The following is a 20188-nucleotide window of genomic DNA, read 5'->3' on the forward strand; positions in this document are numbered from 1 at the left end:
AGCTATCTAAGAGCCTAGCCGAGGATAGCGACCGTACAGTGAATAGTCATACAAGCATGAAGTACAAATAAACACTTCAGTACATGTAGTACACGCAGCATTGAAAACTTGTGCTTGGCACATTTGCTCTTCTGCTGCTGTTGTCTATTTATCTAGGAGCATGAGACAAGGATAGCGACATACAGTGAATGTATAGCATACAAGCCTGACAGTAAACACTGCAGCCCATGCAATCCAAGCAGCATTGAAAGCTTGCGCGTTAGCACCCTAGCCTTTCTGCTGCTGTTGTCTATTTATCCAGGAACATTAGCCAAGGATAGCGACATACAGTGAATGTATAGCATACAAGCATGACAGTAAACACTGCAGCCCATGCAAGTCAAGCAGCATTGAAAACTTGTGCCGTAGCACCATTGCTCTACTGCTGCTTTTGTCTGTTTATCTGGGCGCATTAGCCAAGAATAGCGACATACAGTGAATGTATAGCATAACAATAAACCGTGCAGCACATGCAAGCGAAGCAGCATTGAAAGCTTGTGCCTTAGCACAAATTGCTCTACTGCTGCTGTTGCCCAATCTGACAGTAAACACTGCAGCACATGCAAACGACGAAGCATTGAAAGCTTGTGCCTCAGCAGCATTGCTTATTTGCTGCTGTTGCCCAGAATAGCGACAGTACAGTACAGTGCATAGCATATCAGCACACAGTCCAAAAGCCCACTTCAGCATTAGTGGTGTCAGTTGCTTACCGCCCGCACAAGAGCGGGTGCGAGGTCGCCCAAAAACCTGTGACTGGTTCCGTTCTCCCAGAGTGGAAACCATAATGGCTGCCGGCTTCTCTTCCCCGTCCTGTGCAGAGGGGCGGGCCGTGGGCGAGCCCCAGCCAAGAGCGGGAACCCGGCGTCTCACTGTGTTCAGTGAGAGGGGGCTGGAGAATGCAAAGCAGACTCCAGCTCCCTGCGCTGAGCTTCTGTACAGCGTCCCGCCCCTCCTCTGACTGGCAGGGCTGGGGCGGGAACGAAACGAAAGCTAGGCCGCAAAGCCGGGGACTCGAGTAATAAGCGCGGCCGTCCTATGTGCACGGCCGACGCCGAAGTCCCCCGGCGCACCACAAGTCCCAGCCGCGCCACAATGTAAAAAACAATCAGCAGCGGCCGGCGCGGCCGTTTTCAATACATAAATTCACTCAGCAAAGCTGCAGTGAATAATAGCACCAGCGCTCCGCGCTGTTGTCCCCGGCGCACTAACACTCCCAGCAATGCTGGTGTGTGTGTGCGCGCTTGCCCGGGGACACAGAGTACCTTGATGTAGCAGGGCCCTGTCCCTGACGATACTCAGCTCCATATCCAGCAGGTTCTTTTGGGTCTGTGGATGGAGCTCGGTCTCTGTGCCTGGAGACCGGTAAGATCCCACTTCACCCAGAGCCCCTCATGGGGATGGGGAAGGAAAACAGCATGTGGGCTCCGGCCTCTGTACTAGCAATAAGTACCTCAACCTTACAACACCATCCACGGGTGAGAAGGGAGCATGCTGGGGGCCCTATATGGGCCCTCTTTTTCTTCCATCCGACATAGTCAGCAGCTACTGCTGACTAAAATCTGTGGAGCTATGCATGGATGTCTGACCTCCTTCGCACACAAAGCTAAAACTGGAGAACCCGTGATGTCACGGGGGGGTATAGCCAGAAGGGGAGGGGCCTTGCACTTTTTAGTGTAGTGCTTTGTGTGGCCTCCGGAGGGCAGTAGCTATACCCCAATCGTCTGGGTCTCCCAATAGAGCGCTGAAGAAAGTCCACCTTTTGAGAAAGACGATACAAAGAAACTTCCCTAAGGGTCTCGAAAGGGGGTTTCTGCAATACCGTGAGGACCACGTTAAGGTCCCAGGGATCCAAGGGCCGCCGATAAGGCGGAATGATGTGAGACGCACCTTGCATGAAGGTGCGGACCTGAGCCAGCCGGGCGAGATGCCGTTGGAACAGAACCCTTGAGAGAGTTGAGGGACAGTCCTAGCTGCAGACCGGACTGTAGAAAAGACAGAAGGGTCGGCAACGAGAATGGCCAAGGAGAATGGGCCGGAAGAGCGACACCAGGACAGGAAAATTTTCCAAGTCCTGTGATAGATCTTGACGGAGGAAGACTTACGGGCCCGAGTCATAGTGGAGATGACTTCAGGAGGAATACCAGAAGCGTCAAAATCCAGACTCAAGAGCCACGCCGTCAATTTGAGTGCCGCAGAATTCGGGCGGAAAAACGGACCTTGCGAGAGCAGGTCTGGACGGTCCGGAAGATGCCACGGCATCTCCACGGACAGTTGCAGCAGGTCCGGATACCAAGCTCGCCTGGGCCAGTCCGGTGCAATGAGGATGACTCGACGGCCCTCCATTCTGATCTTGCGCAGGACTCTGGGCAAGAGAGCTAGAGGGGGAAACACGTAGGACAGACGAAACTGGGACCAGTCTTGAACCAGAGCGTCCGCGGCGAAGGCCTGAGGATCGTGGGAGCGAGCCACGTAAACCGGAACCTTGTTGTTGTGACGGGATGCCATTAGGTCCAAGTCCGAGTGCCCCACTTGCGGCAGATTGACTGAAACACTGCCGGGTGCAGGGACCACTCGCCCACCGTCCACGGATTGATGGCTGAGATAATCTGCCTCCCAGTTTTCTACGCCAGGGATGTGGACTGCGGATATGGTGGACTTTGAGTCCTCCGCCCATTGAAGAATGCGTTGGACCTCCATCATTGCCAGGCGGCTGCGTGTCCCGCCTTGGTGATTGATGTAGGCAACCGCTGTCGCGTTGTCTGACTGGACTCGAATGTGCCTGCCCGCCAACAGGTGGTGAAAGGCTAGGAGAGCTAGAAGCACGGCTCTGGTTTCCAGCACATTGATTGAAAGGGCTGACTCGGACGGAGTCCAAGTGTCCTGTGCTCTGTGGTGGAGATGTACCGCTCCCCAGCCGGATAGGCTGGCATCCGTGGTGAGAATCACCCAGGACGGAGTCAGGAAGGAGCGCCCTTGGGACAGGGAGAGGGGTCGAAGCCACCACTGAAGAGAGCTCCTGGTCCGTGGCGACAGAGCCACTAACCTCTGTAAGGAGGAAGGCCGCTTGTCCCAACATAGGAGAATGTCCAGCTGCAGAGGACGCAGATGGAACTGGGCAAATGGAACCGCCTCCATGGAGGCCACCATTTGACCCACCACCTGCATCAGACGCCTGAGGGTATAACGGCGGGGCCTCAGGAGAGAGCGCACCGCCAACCGGAGTGACAGCTGTTTGTCTAAGGGCAACTTCACAAGTGCCGGCAAAGTCTCGAACTGCATCCCTAGGTACGTGAGACTCTGGGTCGGAGTCAGAGTGGATTTGGGAAGATTGACAATCCACCCGAATTGGGCTAGGGTGGCGAGAGTGAGCGAAACACTCCGCTGACAGTCTGCGCTGGATGTACCCTTGACTAGAAGGTCGTCCAGATAAGGAAGCACTGCTAACCCCTGGAGGTGCAGGACCGCAATCACTGCCGCCATGACCTTGGTGAATACCTGAGGGGCCGTGGCTAACCCGAAGGGGAGAGCCACGAATTGGAAATGATCCTCTCCTATTGCAAAACGTAACCAACGCTGATGTGACACTGCGATTGGCACATGTAGCTAGGCATCTCTGATGTCGATGGACGCCAGGAACTCCCCTTGGGTCATAGAGGCAATGACTGATCGCAGACACTCCATGCGAAAATGCCGCACCCGGACATGCTTGTTGAGAAGCTTGAGATCCAGGATGGGCCGGAAGGTACCGTCCTTTTTTGGAACTAGAAGAGATTTGAGTAAAAACCTCTGAACCGTTCCTGAGCGGGAACTGGGACAATCACTCCGTTTGCCTGCAAGGACGCCACGGCCTGCGAGAAGGCGGCGGCCTTAGAGCAGGGGGGAGTTGAGAGAAAAAAATCTGTTTGGAGGGCTGGAAGAGATTCTATCCTGTAGCCGTGAGATATGATGTCCTCTCACCCACTGATCGGAGACTGCTTTAACCAAGCGTCGCCAAAGTGGGAGAGCCTGCCACCGACTAAGGACGTGGCTGGAGCGGGCCGAGAGTCATGAGGAAGCTGCCTTAGTGGCAGAACCTCCTGCGGTCTCTGCGGACGCGCTTTTGGGCGCCAGTTGGATTTCTGATCCTTGGCTGAGTTAGCGGATGAGGCGGAAGGCTTAGAGGGATGACCAGTAGGAGGAACGAAAGGAACGAAACCTCGATTGATTCCTACCCTGGGCGGGTTTCCTGGTCTTGGTTTGTGGCATGGAAGTACTCTTCCCGCAGTAGCTTCTTTAATGATTTCATCCAGCTGTTCACCAAACAGCCGTGAACCAGCAAAAGGGAGCCCAGCAAGAAACTTCTTGAAGAAGCATCTGTCTTCCACTCTCGAAGCCACAAAATCCTGCGGATAACAAGAGAATTAGCTGATAAGATGAAAAAGCTGAAGCCTGAGAAGTTAAGGTAACCATCTCAGGCATAGATTCCTTGGTGAGGGAATGCATCTCCTCTAGAGAAGCAGAGATGGCTTTGAGAGCCCACACTGCTGCAAAGTCGGGGAAAACGCGGCCCCCGCAGCTTCATACACAGATTTGGCCAGAAGGTCAATCTGACGGTCAGTGGAATCCTTAAGGGAGGTGCCGTCAGCCCACCACACACACGGTCCGGTCTGATAGCCTAGACACCGGAGGGTCTACCTTTGGGGAGTGAGACCACTCCTTGACCACCTCAGGTGGAAATGGAAACCGGTCATCAGAACCACGCTTTGGAAAGAGTTTTGTCAGGGCAGGCCCTGGGTTTGGTCACCAGCGGTCTGAAACTGGAGTGGTTAAAGAACACACTCTTCACTCTCTAGGCGAGGTAAACTGATGTTTTTTTCTGCCAAAGAGAGTTGCTCCTCTGACACTGGCGGATTGAGATCCAGCACAGAATTAATAGAAGCAATCAAATCACTAAGATCTGAGTCACCCTCAGAGAAATCGATGGGATACATAGCCTCCGAGCCCCCAGTGAGGGCATCTTCCTCATCTTGAGAGTCAGCTCTTGAGACAGAGCCGTGGGATGGGGAGGGGGAGGAAACCCTGTGCCTTCTCTTAGAAGGACGGGGTCTGGGATCAGATGATGAATCCTCCGTGAGCTCTGATGGACGGGAGGTCAGAGGATAGGAGTCCTCAGTCAAGAGTATTAGAGGCACCCTGTGAGGGGGCTGATGCATATTCATCAAGTCCTGGACAAAAGTCCATGGACTCAGCAAATGACTGGGATATGGACCTAGAAAAGGACTCTACCCAGGCCGGGGGTTCAATCACAGGTGCAGCAGCAGCCTGAGAGACCACTGGGGGTGAGACTCCAGGCTGTGCACCGCCAAGTTAGAGCAACCATCACAGTGTGGATAAATGCTCGGCTCAGGCAGCAGGAGCTTACATGCAGTACATGCAGAATAAGCTTTGGAGCCTTGCTCCTTGTGTGAGACAGAGGTCCACAACCGGAGACCGGCTGTGGCTTAACCAGACCGCTGAGCGCGGTGTTGTGTGCCCTCCAGATCCCGAAGCCCGGTCCCCCAGTCGCAGCACCTCAGCAGAGATGCCAGAATGCAGGATGTCCCAGAGCAGAGTGAACTCTGCCTGAGAAGAGGGCGTCCTATAAAAGAGCGGGAAACTGGAGGGCTATAGAGACCTGCAGGGAAGGAGGGACACCCCAGCAGATGGGGAGTGTCCCTCCCCTGTGTAGAATGGCCGCCGGGAGGAGCCGAACCTGTCCCTCTGCATGAGTGACATGCGAGGACAGGAAAATGAAAACTAGGCCTCCGGCGAAGCCGGGCCTAAATTTAAGCGGCGAGGCCGACAAGCAGGCACCATCGGCGCGGTTCTCAGGCAAAAGCTAGAGAACCCGCCGGAAAAGTTAAAACAATCACATACAGCATACTCTCCCCTTACAATAAAGAACCGGGACCCCCAACATAAACGTCTCAGGTACTTAGGCTGCTGAGACGCAGGGCCATTGTCCCTGGGGATGAGTGCTCGGTCGAACAGAATCCTCAAGGGGCTGTGGATGGAGACCGGACTCCTGCCAGGCATGGAGACCGTGCTGGCTCCCACTTCAAGCCAGAGCCCAGAAGGGATGGTGAAGGAGCGCGGCATGTAAGGCTGCAGCCTTGTAAATCAACCTTAACCAACACCGCCGACACAGTGGGGTGAGAAGGGGACATGCCGGGAGTCCAGACATGGACCCGCTTTTCTTCAAACTCTTTCCAAAAGTCAAACAAATCAGATGAGAATGCATGTGTGGATGTATGCCTCCTGACACAAAGCAATAAACTGGCTAGGACTGGCTACCAGGGGGTGTATAAGCTCAGAGGGGAGGAGCTACACTTTTAAGTGTAGTACTTTTTGTGTGTCCTCCGGAGGCAGAAGCTAAACACCCATGGTCTGGGTCTCCCAAAGGAACGATAAAGAAATATAGATATAGCTATATATAGATATATATATATATAGATATATCTATATATCTCTACCCGGGGGAAAAAACATAGGCAGAGCTCCACTGGGCTAAATAAAGTCCATATTTTCCACTTAAAAACAACTGGAGTACTGCCTATATATGGGAGATATATATTACAACTTCGGATAATTGTGGTAAGATTTGGCACCTAGTACCTGCCAGAAGGGCTGTTCACATTATTAAATATATACACACACACACACACACACACACACACACACACACACACACACACACACACATCCACACCCATCCATCCACACCCATCCATCCACCCACACCCATCCATCCACCCACACCCATCCATCCACACCCATCCATCCATCCACACCCATCCATCCATCCACACCCATCCATCCATCCATATCCACCTACACCCGTCCATCCATATACATCCATATCCACCTACACCCATCCATCCATATACATCCATATCCACCTACACCCATCCATCCATATACATCCATATCCACCTACACCCATCCATCCATATACATCCATATCCACCTACACCCATCCATCCATATACATCCATATCCACCTACACCCATCCATCCATATACATCCATATCCACCTACACCCATCCATCCATATACATCCATATCCACCTACACCCATCCATCCATATACATCCATATCCACCTACACCCATCCATCCATATACATCCATATCCACCTACACCCATCCATCCATATACATCCATATCCACCTACACCCATCCATCCATATACATCCATATCCACCTACACCCATCCATCCATATACATCCATATCCACCTACACCCATCCATCCATATACATCCATATCCACCTACACCCATCCATCCATATCCTCCTACACCCATCCATCCATATACATCCATATCTACCTACACCCATCCATCCATCTCCATCCATCCACCTCCAACCCCCTCCATCTCCATCCATCCCCATCCCTCCCCATCCAGCTCCATCCAGCTCCATCCAGCTCCATCCAGCTCCATCCAGCTCCATCCAGCTCCATCCAGCTCCATCCAGCTCCATCCAGCTCCATCCAGCTCCATCCAGCTCCATCCATCCATACCCAGGACCAGAGCCAGCTGGAAAGTAATTTGCTGGTTGCCTGCATCCATATCCATCCATATCCATCCATGTCCATATTCATCCATCGCCAGCCATCCATATCAATTCATCCATATCCATCTTTATATCCATCCATACCCAGGTCCAGAGCCAGCAGGAAAGTAATTTGCTGGTTGCCTGTATTGTGAAGGTTACTGCATACAGTCACAGTCAGCTCCACAGCTCCCTCTGGTGGCAGATGCACCAAGAAAGTTTTATTTAAATTCTCAACTTCTCGGAATGTAAAAACTGGACTAATGGAAATTAAGTGACAACAGAGTCAAGTCAAAGAAAGGAAGGTATAAAAAGACTAAAAGTGAATGACACCTTAAAACTTGCACTTCCGGTAAGTGACTTGGAGCCTTGAATTACTTACAGATGGCGTCAATTCACCGGGAAAAGCAATGACGGCTTCAGCAGCTTGGACTTGCGGGGGATCGACAGGCTCTGTCTGCTCCGGGGTGGCCTGAGTACTGGCGGGATTGGTGGCTTCAGGGGCGGGACAGGACAGGGTATCCTCAGCGGATGATGACAGGGGGGATTCGGTGCTCTGGGTCTCCTTTTGGCTGTCGGCATACGAGCTGGCAGAGCTGTCTTGGTATAGCAGGTTTCTCAGTTTTTCATCGAGGGTTTTGATGCAGTTATCAGAGTATTCTATTTTGGGGGGACCTTCGTTGTCAGACTCCTGGACTGAAGCAGAATGCACGAGTGACGCTTCAGAGACGGGGGTCTGTGGATAGTAAGGGGCTTCTGATGGGCCCATACTGTCTGACTTTGTAAGACCGAGAGACATGGTTGTGGTGTTCTGTCCAGATGAGGGTTGGACAGCGGACTCTGCTGGGTAAAGGCCACCATTTGCCACTTGCGCCTCCTGATCACTACCAGTGTGTGCGGCGGGATGCTGAGCTTCTGTCACCACCGCTATATTGTTGCCATACACCTCGGGCTCTTTCTGTATCGGGGCAGCGGCCGAGCTATTGTTATTGACCGAGGACAAGATTTGATTACCATTTACCACACGAGTGGACACCACTAAGGGCTCAGTTTCCTTGGAAGAAACATGGCTGTCTGAGGATGTGGAGAGTATGGGGTGCCCTGTCTGAAAGGAGCAGCTTTGCTTGGCACTAGAGAGATCATCAGGAAGACTACGCCGCGTCTCATTATGGGGTCCTGGGGAGAGAAGGAAAAAGGAAACGGGTATTAATACCATGATCAAGGCTGGCCAAAACACACGGCTATCATTTGCTCTATTAAAGGGGACTTGAAAATGGATTACGTATTTGTAGTATTTGCCATTAAGATCAAATAGGAGGGTGTCCAACTCCAGGGACCCGGTGATCAGCTGGTTAAAAGGAGCTGGGGAAATCCAACAAGTGCAGGGGAAAAGTAATTTTTTATCTTGCAAAACCTCAGACATTTTGTATGGGATATGCCTGATCAGAGGTGGAGGTCTGGTGACACCAATCTTATAATGAGGCCAAAACTAATCAATCCTGGGAAAACCCTTTACACAGCAAAAACCTGGTGGCAGGTTTTCCCTTTTTTAATCTGTAGTGTAGAGGCAGAGAACCTGATTCCAGCAATGTGTCACATACTGGGCTGTGTGTTGTGGTTTCAATAAAATCAGTGTTTTATCAGCAGGATATTATCAATACAGGACTATGTGTCAGAGGCTTCCTAGTCCGGCTACTTATTAGCAGCTTTCTATCAATGTACAGTGTACACAAATCTGCCAAATCAGTGCTGTGAGCAGGGTTATACAGAGCCCCGCAGCCAGAGCCCCGCAGCCAGAGCCCCGCAGCCAGAGCCCCGCAGCCAGAGCCCCGCAGCCAGAGCCCCGCAGCCAGAGCCCCGCAGCCAGAGCCCAACATTCCGAGCCCAACATTCCGAGCCCAACATTCCGAGCCCAACATTCCGAGCCCAACATTCCGAGCCCAACATTCCGAGCCCAACATTCCGAGCCCAACATTCCGAGCCCAACATTCCGAGCCCAACATTCCGAGCCCAACATTCCGAGCCCAACATTCCGAGCCCAACATTCCGAGCCCAACATTCCGAGCCCAACATTCCGAGCCCAACATTCCGAGCCCAACATTCCGAGCCCAACATTCCGAGCCCAACATTCCGAGCCCAACATTCCGAGCCCAACATTCCGAGCCCAACATTCCGAGCCCAACATTCCGAGCCCAACATTCCGAGCCCAACATTCCGAGCCCAACATTCCGAGCCCAACATTCCGAGCCCAACATTCCGAGCCCAACATTCCGAGCCCAACATTCCGAGCCCAACATTCCGAGCCCAACATTCCGAGCCCAACATTCCGAGCCCAACATTCCGAGCCCAACATTCCGAGCCCAACATTCCGAGCCCAACATTCCGAGCCCAACATTCCGAGCCCAACATTCCGAGCCCAACATTCCGAGCCCAACATTCCGAGCCCAACATTCCGAGCCCAACATTCCGAGCCCAACATTCCGAGCCCAACATTCCGAGCCCAACATTCCGAGCCCAACATTCCGAGCCCAACATTCCGAGCCCAACATTCCGAGCCCAACATTCCGAGCCCAACATTCCGAGCCCAACATTCCGAGCCCAACATTCCGAGCCCAACATTCCGAGCCCAACATTCCGAGCCCAACATTCCGAGCCCAACATTCCGAGCCCAACATTCCGAGCCCAACATTCCGAGCCCAACATTCCGAGCCCAACATTCCGAGCCCAACATTCCGAGCCCAACATTCCGAGCCCAACATTCCGAGCCCAACATTCCGAGCCCAACATTCCGAGCCCAACATTCCGAGCCCAACATTCCGAGCCCAACATTCCGAGCCCAACATTCCGAGCCCAACATTCCGAGCCCAACATTCCGAGCCCAACATTCCGAGCCCAACATTCCGAGCCCAACATTCCGAGCCCAACATTCCGAGCCCAACATTCCGAGCCCAACATTCCGAGCCCAACATTCCGAGCCCAACATTCCGAGCCCAACATTCCGAGCCCAACATTCCGAGCCCAACATTCCGAGCCCAACATTCCGAGCCCAACATTCCGAGCCCAACATTCCGAGCCCAACATTCCGAGCCCAACATTCCGAGCCCAACATTCCGAGCCCAACATTCCGAGCCCAACATTCCGAGCCCAACATTCCGAGCCCAACATTCCGAGCCCAACATTCCGAGCCCAACATTCCGAGCCCTGCAAGATCTACAGCAGAAAAAAAACGGGATTGTAAGAAAATAACAGAAAGTAGCCCAGCAAGTGACACATTAGTGGAATCCGAGTCTCTAATTACATAGCAAAAAACCTGGTGACAAATTCCCTTTAAAGATAAATTCAGATACATCTATTCTTGCATTGCACGAGCAGATGAGACCCATGGCCGGACAACTCCACACTCCACAGGCAGGTTATCAGGAGGTCACAATGCCATTACACATGCCATTAGGACAGACTGACAAGCTGATGCAACGTCAGGTTATTTTCAGACATCATAGGATGGAAAAATCCACCAGTCTAGGATTCTGGGAAAATGAAAGACACTCCGCTCCTATGCAGATTATTCCTGCGTCACAAGCATATTCCCTTGTGTTCTGTCAGCACCAAGGGGATTTGTGTCACCGCATGGACTAAGGAAGGAATCAGGGTGTCCGTATAGATCCTGTAGAGAGTTGTGTTTGTTTTGAGGATTCACCTGAACTGATGAAACTTCATAAAAATCTCCGAATGAAAAAACGATGGCCTTGATATGGTGAGCAAACGTGTGCCACTACAGATACTAGACTAACGTCCACTCCTCTGGGAAGGATTTCTACAAGATTTTGGAGGTTTCTATGGGAATTTTCACCCCTTCTTCCAGAAGGTCAGACACTGATGAGGAGGGGAGGTCGGGCCCACAATCTACGCTATAGGATGGGTTGGGGTCCAGACTTTGTGCTCCGGGCATAGACATGGGAAACAAAAAAGGTTCCACAACTATTCCCACAAAAGCTGAAGCTACAACGTCTTGTGCCAAAGAATTAAGATTTCCCTTTACTGGAACTAAGATTTTAGACTGGAGGCGAGGGAATGGATGTTATACCTCCGCCGGAGAGGGGGATGATTGAAAAAACCTAAATTCAATGATGAAGATTTGTGGCTCATACTTCTCCATGCAGTTTATGTTTGGCTACCAAGTCAATGGGCACATCGAGTACACTTCCCCATGCACTTGGCGAACACAGATTCCAAGATGTGAACAGAGACTTATTCTAGTGCCTCATCCATTAAATTTCCCGACCTGTCGCTTGCTGAGGAACTCTAGTGACTGCCGTCTGGGTGATAAATGATTGGGCTTCACGGTTTCTAATTGTCTGGTTGATGAAAAACCTCCATCGACCTACGGGTGACGACTGTGGCACCGCTTCCCCTAGAAAGAGAAGACATTTCGAGCTTTGTAAATCAGGCCAAAATGACAAAAGGAGGATCAAGTTGTAAAATTACTATTGATAAAATTGATGTATCCACTGAATTATTTCGTTTAAATACATTAGTAAAAACACAAAATCCAAAAATGGATACTAAATACACTATAAATATATAATAATATAATAGAAATATATTTCTAAGTGTGATTTTTTTTTTAAAATTTTTTTAAATGTACCCAGTCTACAAAAAATAATATATAATCTAAATATAATTCTATTGATAGTGTGTTTTTTTTTTTAAATGTACCCACAGTAAAAAAATAAATAATATATTTTTATTTATAAAGTGTGATTTTTTTTTTTATTAAATGTACCCACAGTCTACAAAAAAAATATATAATATAAATATAATTCTATTGATTGTGGGTACATTTAAAAAAAAACAAAACTAAAAAAATAATAATATAAATATAATTCTATTGATAAAGTGTGTTTTTTTTTTTTTTTTTAAATGTACCCACAGTGTAAAAAAAAAAATATATAATATAAATCTATTTCTAAAGTGTGATTTTTTTTTATTTTTTTTTTTAAATGTACCCACAGTCTACAAAAAAAAAAAAAAAAGACCCAACTTCATAAAGGAAGTTATTCCGGAATTAAAAAAAAAAAATAAGGATTTTTGTGCACTCACCATAAAATCTGAGTCTTCATTGGGGGGGGACACAGGACCGTGGTGGTAGGAAGATTCGTCCCTGGATGGTATCAAAAACCACGGTCCTGTGTCCCCCAATGAAACAAAAGAGAAATGAATGTGCCCAAGCACCAACAGGCACCATTCTTTACTGGCACAGACGGCATCTGCCGGCGGTACAATGGCTTAGTCAACGGAGCGGAGGCTTTTTTCCCCTCTGCTCTGTAGACGGGGCAAGACAGCTGACGTCAACAGAATGACAGCTAGCTGCCTAAGTAGGGGGCCCGGCTGTCAATCAGCCTGACTTTGGCTGACCCGCCGGTCTACAGAGCAGAGTAGATGAGAAGCTGCCGCTCTGTTGTCGCAAAGTTGGCGGAAGCAGCTAAATCACCGGCAGGAGCGGTCTGTGCCGGCGAATGACTGGTGCCGGGCACAACAGACAGGTAGGTAACAACTACTAGTCTGTTAGTGCTTGGTCACATTTTTTTTCAAAACCCAGATATTCCCTTTAATGATTGACCGTACTGCCCCAGAGGAAAAAAAAATCTCCTTCAAGATGGAGCTGAAAATACTTTGGTTTTCTGATATTCTGTAAAGTTCTTTTCCAAAATCAGCCCAGAAATCCCTCTAAATAAAAATTAAGGTTCCTGACAAAACCTTAGGAAGTAATAGAAAACTTTCAATGGAGATCTCCAATCCCCCTCGCATCGTGTGACTGCTACGGCTTTGCTACCACTCACCTCCGACCGGGGCAGATGCCGGGGCTGCCACTTGCACAAGCTCAGAAGATCCCGTCTATAAGAGGAATTTACACATGTAACACGGCAGGTAGATGCTTAGATGCGGCTGTGGTTTACCAAAACACCATTGCATTGGCTCACCTGGCTACTAGACTCTGACGTGGCCAGTTCGGCTCGCTCCTCCACGGGGATAGTGCGCAGGATCTCCTGCGCCTGCGTCACAATCAGCTTCAGCTCCTCCACAAACTTCTCCTTTTCAGGCTCCAGGACAAAGTCGTCTTCAACCTTAAGATTTCAAAAGAAGGATTTTTGGGTACTCACCGTAAAATCTTAGTCTTCATTGGGGGACACAGGACCGTGAGCTGTGTCCCCCAATGAAACGAGACAGAAAGAAGGATTTTTGGGTACTCACCGTAAAATCTCTTCCTCGGAGTCTTCATTGGGGGACATAGCTCACGGTCCTGTGTCCCCCAATGAAACGAGAGAAAGATTATTATCAAAGCAATTTTCTGGGATATTTCTTATGCTACACACGCTACCGCAAATAAATGTCTATTTGCTGCACTGGGAGGATCCAACCAAGGCAGGAGACAGGATTTTAGGAAATGTCGTTCCACATTGGAGCACAGCATGGTACATAATAGGGCTGTGTGCACCCGGTCCCTTTAATGTGCTCAGTGACTGCTGTTTGTATTGGCACTAGAGCCACAAGGTAAATTATATTTATGGCACCTTACAAAGGTCACGTCATGATATACACGCTAATGGTCTGGTTTAAAGGGCATGTTCACCTTTGGACACCATCTTACAGGTTTACAGACATCGTGAACATCCGCTGATGAGTAATTCTGTAAATACGCAAGTTATCTTCGTACTCATCCGGAGTTAAAACCTGGGGTTATTGTCCAAAGTAAAGCTGGCCGTATACATCAGCGGGATAGCAGCCATTTGCCACTATATAAAACTGCAACCACCAGAAAAAGCTGAATCCCTCCCACTAACCATATAAAGAGCGATATCCTCGGGAGCGTCCCCATCTGCGTCAAATTTAAAGGTGACCATCTTGTTGCTGTGGGTCTCCAGTTGGCACTCCACCATGTTATCTCCAAAGCTCGAGACCTTCAGGGATGGGAAGGAAGAACATGTGAGAAGCCTGTACTTCTATTACACCGGGATATAAACTCTGACCAGGGACACGTACCCCGAGGAAGGACAGGTTGAATCGAGTCATTTTATCCGGCCTGGGGCAAGAGGCTCGACGTTGCTTCATCTTCTCATGCTTTCCATTTCCAAAGGGCCCATCGGAGATGCCGCTGCCGTCCCTGGCAGAGTCAGCCTGCGTGCTGTAGTGCAACATATTACCAAAAGATAGAAAACAATCCATATATCAGCATTACATCCTTTAATATTGGACTATTTTAGGCTTTAAAGGACATGTATGGCATTCGTGTACGTGTGAGGCACTTCATGAGGGTGTTATGAGGCTAAAGCAATGGACGTTATATGCTGCTACTTTACACAAAGGGTTAAAAGAAAATCTTCACCAAGATCTATTTTTGCAAAGATCAGAAAGAGAAATCTCTGGGGCGTCTGGAGCTGACAAGAAAACAAACAGAAGCTGCCGGACTGTCGCTCCTGAGCGGATTTATAGCAGCTCGGTCAATTTACAGCGAAACAAATGTCCCGGGCGCAAAAATTTACGGCGATCACCGGATCGTAACGTTTCTATAAATACAAATACATATAACAAGCGCATAATAGAGGGGGACACGGCTAAATAACTCACCTCTGAAAAGGATCGACTTTCTGAACACCGGACGGCTCTGCCGGATGTGCCTAGAAACGCAAAATATATATCGGTAACGATCGGTCCAATAACAAGAGTAAGCTAAAAAAATTTAAAGGGAACCAATCACCAGGATTTTCGTATATAACCTAAAGCCAGTGCTATAGTTTGCTGTATCGGCAACCACGTACCATAATAAAAGAAAAAAATAAAACCCCTACCATGTAATCTAGGGATCAGGCTGCACTTTGCACCCCCTAAAAAGGTGCAAAATGCAGCCTGATCCCTAGATTATGTAATAGAAGTACTAAAAAAAAAAGAAGGGAATTTTGTTTACTTACCGTAAATTCCTTTTCTTCTAGCTCCAATTGGGAGACCCAGACAGTGGGTGTATAGCTACTGCCCTCTGGAGGCCGCACAAAGAACTACACTTAAAAGTGTAAGGCCCCTCCCCTTCTGGCTATACACCCTCCCGTAGGAGTACAGATTCCTCAGTTTTAGTACCAAAGCAAGAAGGAGGAAAGCCAATAACAGTTTCAAAAACAAATTCAATCCGATAACACGATCGGAGAACTTAAGAAACAACATGAACAACATGTGCACCCGAAAAACGAAACCCTAAGAACAAATAGGGCGGGTGCTGGGTCTCCCAATTGGAGCTAGAAGAAAAGGAATTTACGGTAAGTAAACAAAATTCCCTTCTTCTTTTTCGCTCCTAATTGGGAGACCCAGACAGTGGGACGTCCAAAAGCAGTCCCTGGGTGGGTAAAAAGATACCACATGAACGGGCTGTCAGACAGCCTCTTCCTACAGGTGGGCCACCGCCGCCTGAAGGACCTGTCTACCTAGGCTGGCATCTGCCGAAGCGTAGGTATGCACTTGATAGTGTTTGGTAAACGTGTGCAGACTCGACCAGGTAGCCGCTTGGCACACTTGCTGAGCCGTAGCCTGATGCCGCAATGCCCAGGACGCACCCACGGCTCTGGTAGAATGGGCCTTCAGTCCAGATGGAATCGGAAGCCCAGCAGAACGGTATGTGTGAAGAATTGGTTCCTTGATCCACCGCGCCAGGGTGGATTTGGAAGCTTGCGATCCCTTATGCTGACCAGCGACTAGGACAAAGAGCGCATCAGAACGGCGTAGAGCCGCCGTGCGAGAAATGTAAATCCTGAGTGCTCTCACCAGGTCCAACAGATGTAAACCCTTTTCAAATTGGTGAACTGGATGCGGACACAAAGATGGTAAAGTGATATCCTGATTGAGATGAAAGGAAGAAACCACCTTGGGAGAAAACTCTGGAATTGGACGCAGTACTACCTTGTCTTGGTGAAACACCAGGAAGGGAGATTTGCAAGATAACGCCGCTAGCTCGGACACTCTTCGAAGAGACGTGACCGCCACAAGAAAAACTACCTTTTGTGAAAGCCGAGAAAGGGGAACCTCTTTCAAAGGCTCGAAAGGCGGCTTCTGGAGAGCAATGAGAACCTTGTTCAGATCCCAGGGTTCCAATGGCCGTCTGTAAGGAGGAACGATATGACAAACTCCTTGGAGAAACGTGCGTACTTTAGAAAGCCGTGCCAAGCGCTTCTGAAAGAATACGGATAGCGCGGAGACTTGACCCTTAAGAGAGCTAAGCGACAAACCTTTTTCCAACCCAGACTGCAGGAAGGAAAGAAAAATTGGCAATGCAAATGGCCAGGGAGAAAACCCTTGAGCCAAGCACCACGCTAAGAATATCTTCCACGTTCTGTGATAGATCTTAGCTGAGGATGGTTTTCTAGCCTGTCTCATTGTGGCAACAACTTCATGAGATAAACCTGAGGCCGCTAGGATCCAGGACTCAATGGCCACACAGTCAGGTTCAGGGCCGCAGAATTCAGATGGAAAAACGGCCCTTGAGACAGCAAATCTGGACGGTCTGGTAGTGTCCACGGTTGGCCTACCGTGAGATGCCACAGATCCGGGTACCACGACCTTCTTGGCCAATCTGGAGCGACGAGTATGGCTCGATGGCAGTCGGACCTGATTTTCCGGAGAACTCTGGGTAACAATGCTAGAGGTGGGAACACATAGGGGAGTCGGAATTGCGACCAATCCTGAACCAAGGCGTCTGCCGCCAGTGCTCGGTGATCGTGAGACCGTGCCATGAAAACTGGGACCTTGTTGTTGTGCCGTGACGCCATCAGATCGACGTCCGGCGTCCCCCAGCGGCAACAGATCTGCTGAAACACGTCCGGGTGAAGGGACCATTCTCCTGCGTCCATGCCCTGGCGACTGAGAAAGTCTGCTTCCCAGTTTTCCACGCCTGGGATGTGAACTGCGGATATGGTGGACGCTCTGCTTTCCACCCACGTCAAAATCCGTTGGACTTCTTGAAAAGCTTGGCGACTGCGTGTTCCCCCTTGGTGGTTGATGTACGCCACCGCCGTGGAATTGTCCGACTGAATCCGAATCTGCTTGCCTTCCAGCCATTGTTGGAAGGCTCGCAGGGCAAGATAGATTGCTCTGATTTCCAAAACATTGATCTGCAGGGTGGACTCTTCCAGAGTCCACATCCCCTGAGCCCTGTGGTGGAGATACACCGCTCCCCACCCTGATAGGCTCGCATCCGTCGTGACCACTGCCCAGGACGGGGGAAGGAACGACTTTCCCTGTGACAATGAGGTGGGGAGAAGCCACCAACGCAGAGAGTCCTTGGCAGTCTGAGAGAGGGAGACAGTCCTGTCGAGGGACGTCGATTTCCCGTCCCATTGGCGTAGAATGTCCCATTGTAGAGGGCGCAGATGAAACTGCGAACGGGACTGCCTCCATTGCTGCTACCATCTTTCCTAGGAAATGCATGAGGCGCCTCAGTGAGTGCGACTGGCTCTGAAGGAGAGATTGCACTCCAGTCCGTAGCGAGCACTGCTTGTCCAGTGGAAGCTTCACTATCGCTGAGAGAGTATGAAACTCCATGCCAAGATAAGTCAGAGATTGGGTCGGGGTTAGATGAGACTTTGGAAAGTTGATAATCCACCCGAAACTCTGGAGAGTGTCTAGTGCCACCTTCAGACTGTGTTGGCATGCCTCTTGAGAGGGTGCCTTTATAAGCAGGTCGTCTAGATACGGGATGACCGAGTGACCCTGCGAGTGCAGAACAGCTACTACTGCTGCCATGACCTTGGTGAAGACCCGGGGGGCTGTTGCCAGACCGAAAGGTAACGCTACGAACTGCAGGTGTTCGTCGTGTATGACGAAGCGTAGGAAACGCTGATGCTCTGGTGCGATCGGCACGTGGAGATACGCATCTTTGATATCTATTGATGCTAGAAAATCTCCTTGAGACATTGAGGCTATGACGGAGCGTAGGGATTCCATCCGGAACCTCCTGACTTTTACGTGTCTGTTGAGCAACTTTAGATCCAGGACGGGCCGATACGATCCGTCCTTTTTTGGGACCACAAACAGATTGGAGTAAAAACCGTGACCTTGTTCCTGAAGAGGGACGGAGGTCACCACTCCTTCCGCCTTTAGAGCGGCCACCGCCTGCAACAGAGCATCGGCTCGGTCTGGTGGTGGAGAAGTTCTGAAGAAACGAGTTGGCGGACGAGAACTGAACTCTATCCTGTACCCGTGAGACAGAATATCCCTCACCCAACGGTCTTTGACGTGTGACAGCCAGATGTCGCCAAAGTGGGAAAGCCTCCCACCGACCGCGGGTGTGGAATCGGAGACCGCAAGTCAGGAGGACGCCGTCTTGGCAACGGTTCCTCCGGCTGTCCTTTTTGGGCGTGACTGAGACCTCCAAGAATCTGAGCGTCTCTGGTCTTTTTGAGTCTTTTTTGACGAGGCGAATTGGGACCTGCCCGGTCCTCGAAAGGACCGATAACCAGACTGACCCTTCCTCTGTTGGGGTCTGTTTTGTCTGTGTTGCGGTAAGGATGAGTCCTTACCCTTGGAGTGTTTGATGATTTCATCCAAACGCTCTCCAAACAATCGGTCACGAGAAAAAGGCAAATTGGTTAAGCACTTCTTGGAATGAGAATCTGCTTTCCAATGTCTCAACCACAGGGCCCTACGCAAAACAACGGAGTTGGCTGACGCCACTGCCGTGCGGCTTGTAGCGTCAAGAACAGCATTAATCGCGTACGACGCGAATGCCGCCATTTGCGAGGTCAATGGTGCTACCTGCGGGGCAAATGCACGTGTGACGGAGTCAACTCGCGCAAGCCCGGCTGAGATAGCTTGGAGTGCCCATACGGCTGCAAAAGAAGGCGCTAATGACGCTCCAATCGCTTCATAGATGGATTTCAGCCAGAGCTCCATCTGCCTGTCAGTGGCATCTTTAAGTGCCGCTCCATCTTCAACTGCAACCAAGGATCTAGCTGCAAGCCTGGAAATTGGAGGATCCACTTTTGGACACTGGGTCCAACCCTTGACCACCTCAGGGGGAAAAGGATAGCGTGTATCTTTAAGCCGTTTAGGAAAACGCCTTTCAGGATAAGCGTGGGGTTTCTGGATTGCGTCTCTAAAGTCAGCGTGGTCCAGAAAAGTGCTTAAAGTACGCTTAGGGTATCTGAAATGGATTCTCTCGTGCTGCGAAGCTGACTCCTCCACAAGAGGAGCTGGTGGGGAAATATTTAACATCTTATTGATGTTAAATATAAGATCATTAACTATGGCGTCACCATCTGGTGTATCTAGATTGAGAGCGGTCCCAGGATCAGAATCCTGATCAGTTACGTCCGCCTCATCACCCATAGATTCATCTCGCTGGGATCCTGACCATTGAGATGAATGTGAAGGCCCGTCATAGCGAGCCCGCTTAGGCTGCCCGGGGCCATCGTCCGAGTCAGAGTCTTCACCCTGAGGTGTATATGCCCGTCCCGGAGCTTGGAGCTGAGGGGGACCAGGGGGCAATGATTGCACAGTGTCCGTGGCCTGAAGTACAGGCCTAGCTCGCAATGTG

The 20188-nt window shown here is 50.2% G+C and overlaps 1 protein-coding gene across 1 annotated transcript in view; it reads right to left on the reverse strand.

Moving 5' to 3' along the window:
* The window catches only part of WNK3 (WNK lysine deficient protein kinase 3), a 194566-nt gene that overhangs the window by 52189 nt on the left and 122189 nt on the right, over nt 1-20188 (reverse strand). The window contains exons 12-18 of the mRNA XM_075324920.1: nt 15241-15290; nt 14656-14797; nt 14457-14573; nt 13596-13739; nt 13455-13509; nt 11897-12025; nt 7997-8790 (exon numbers count right to left, since the gene is read on the reverse strand). Coding sequence (XP_075181035.1) covers nt 7997-8790; nt 11897-12025; nt 13455-13509; nt 13596-13739; nt 14457-14573; nt 14656-14797; nt 15241-15290 — 1431 coding nt within the window. The remainder of the gene's footprint in view (nt 1-7996; nt 8791-11896; nt 12026-13454; nt 13510-13595; nt 13740-14456; nt 14574-14655; nt 14798-15240; nt 15291-20188) is intronic.

This window comes from Anomaloglossus baeobatrachus, chromosome 9, assembly GCF_048569485.1.
Source record: "Anomaloglossus baeobatrachus isolate aAnoBae1 chromosome 9, aAnoBae1.hap1, whole genome shotgun sequence".
Lineage (NCBI taxonomy): Eukaryota > Metazoa > Chordata > Amphibia > Anura > Aromobatidae > Anomaloglossus > Anomaloglossus baeobatrachus.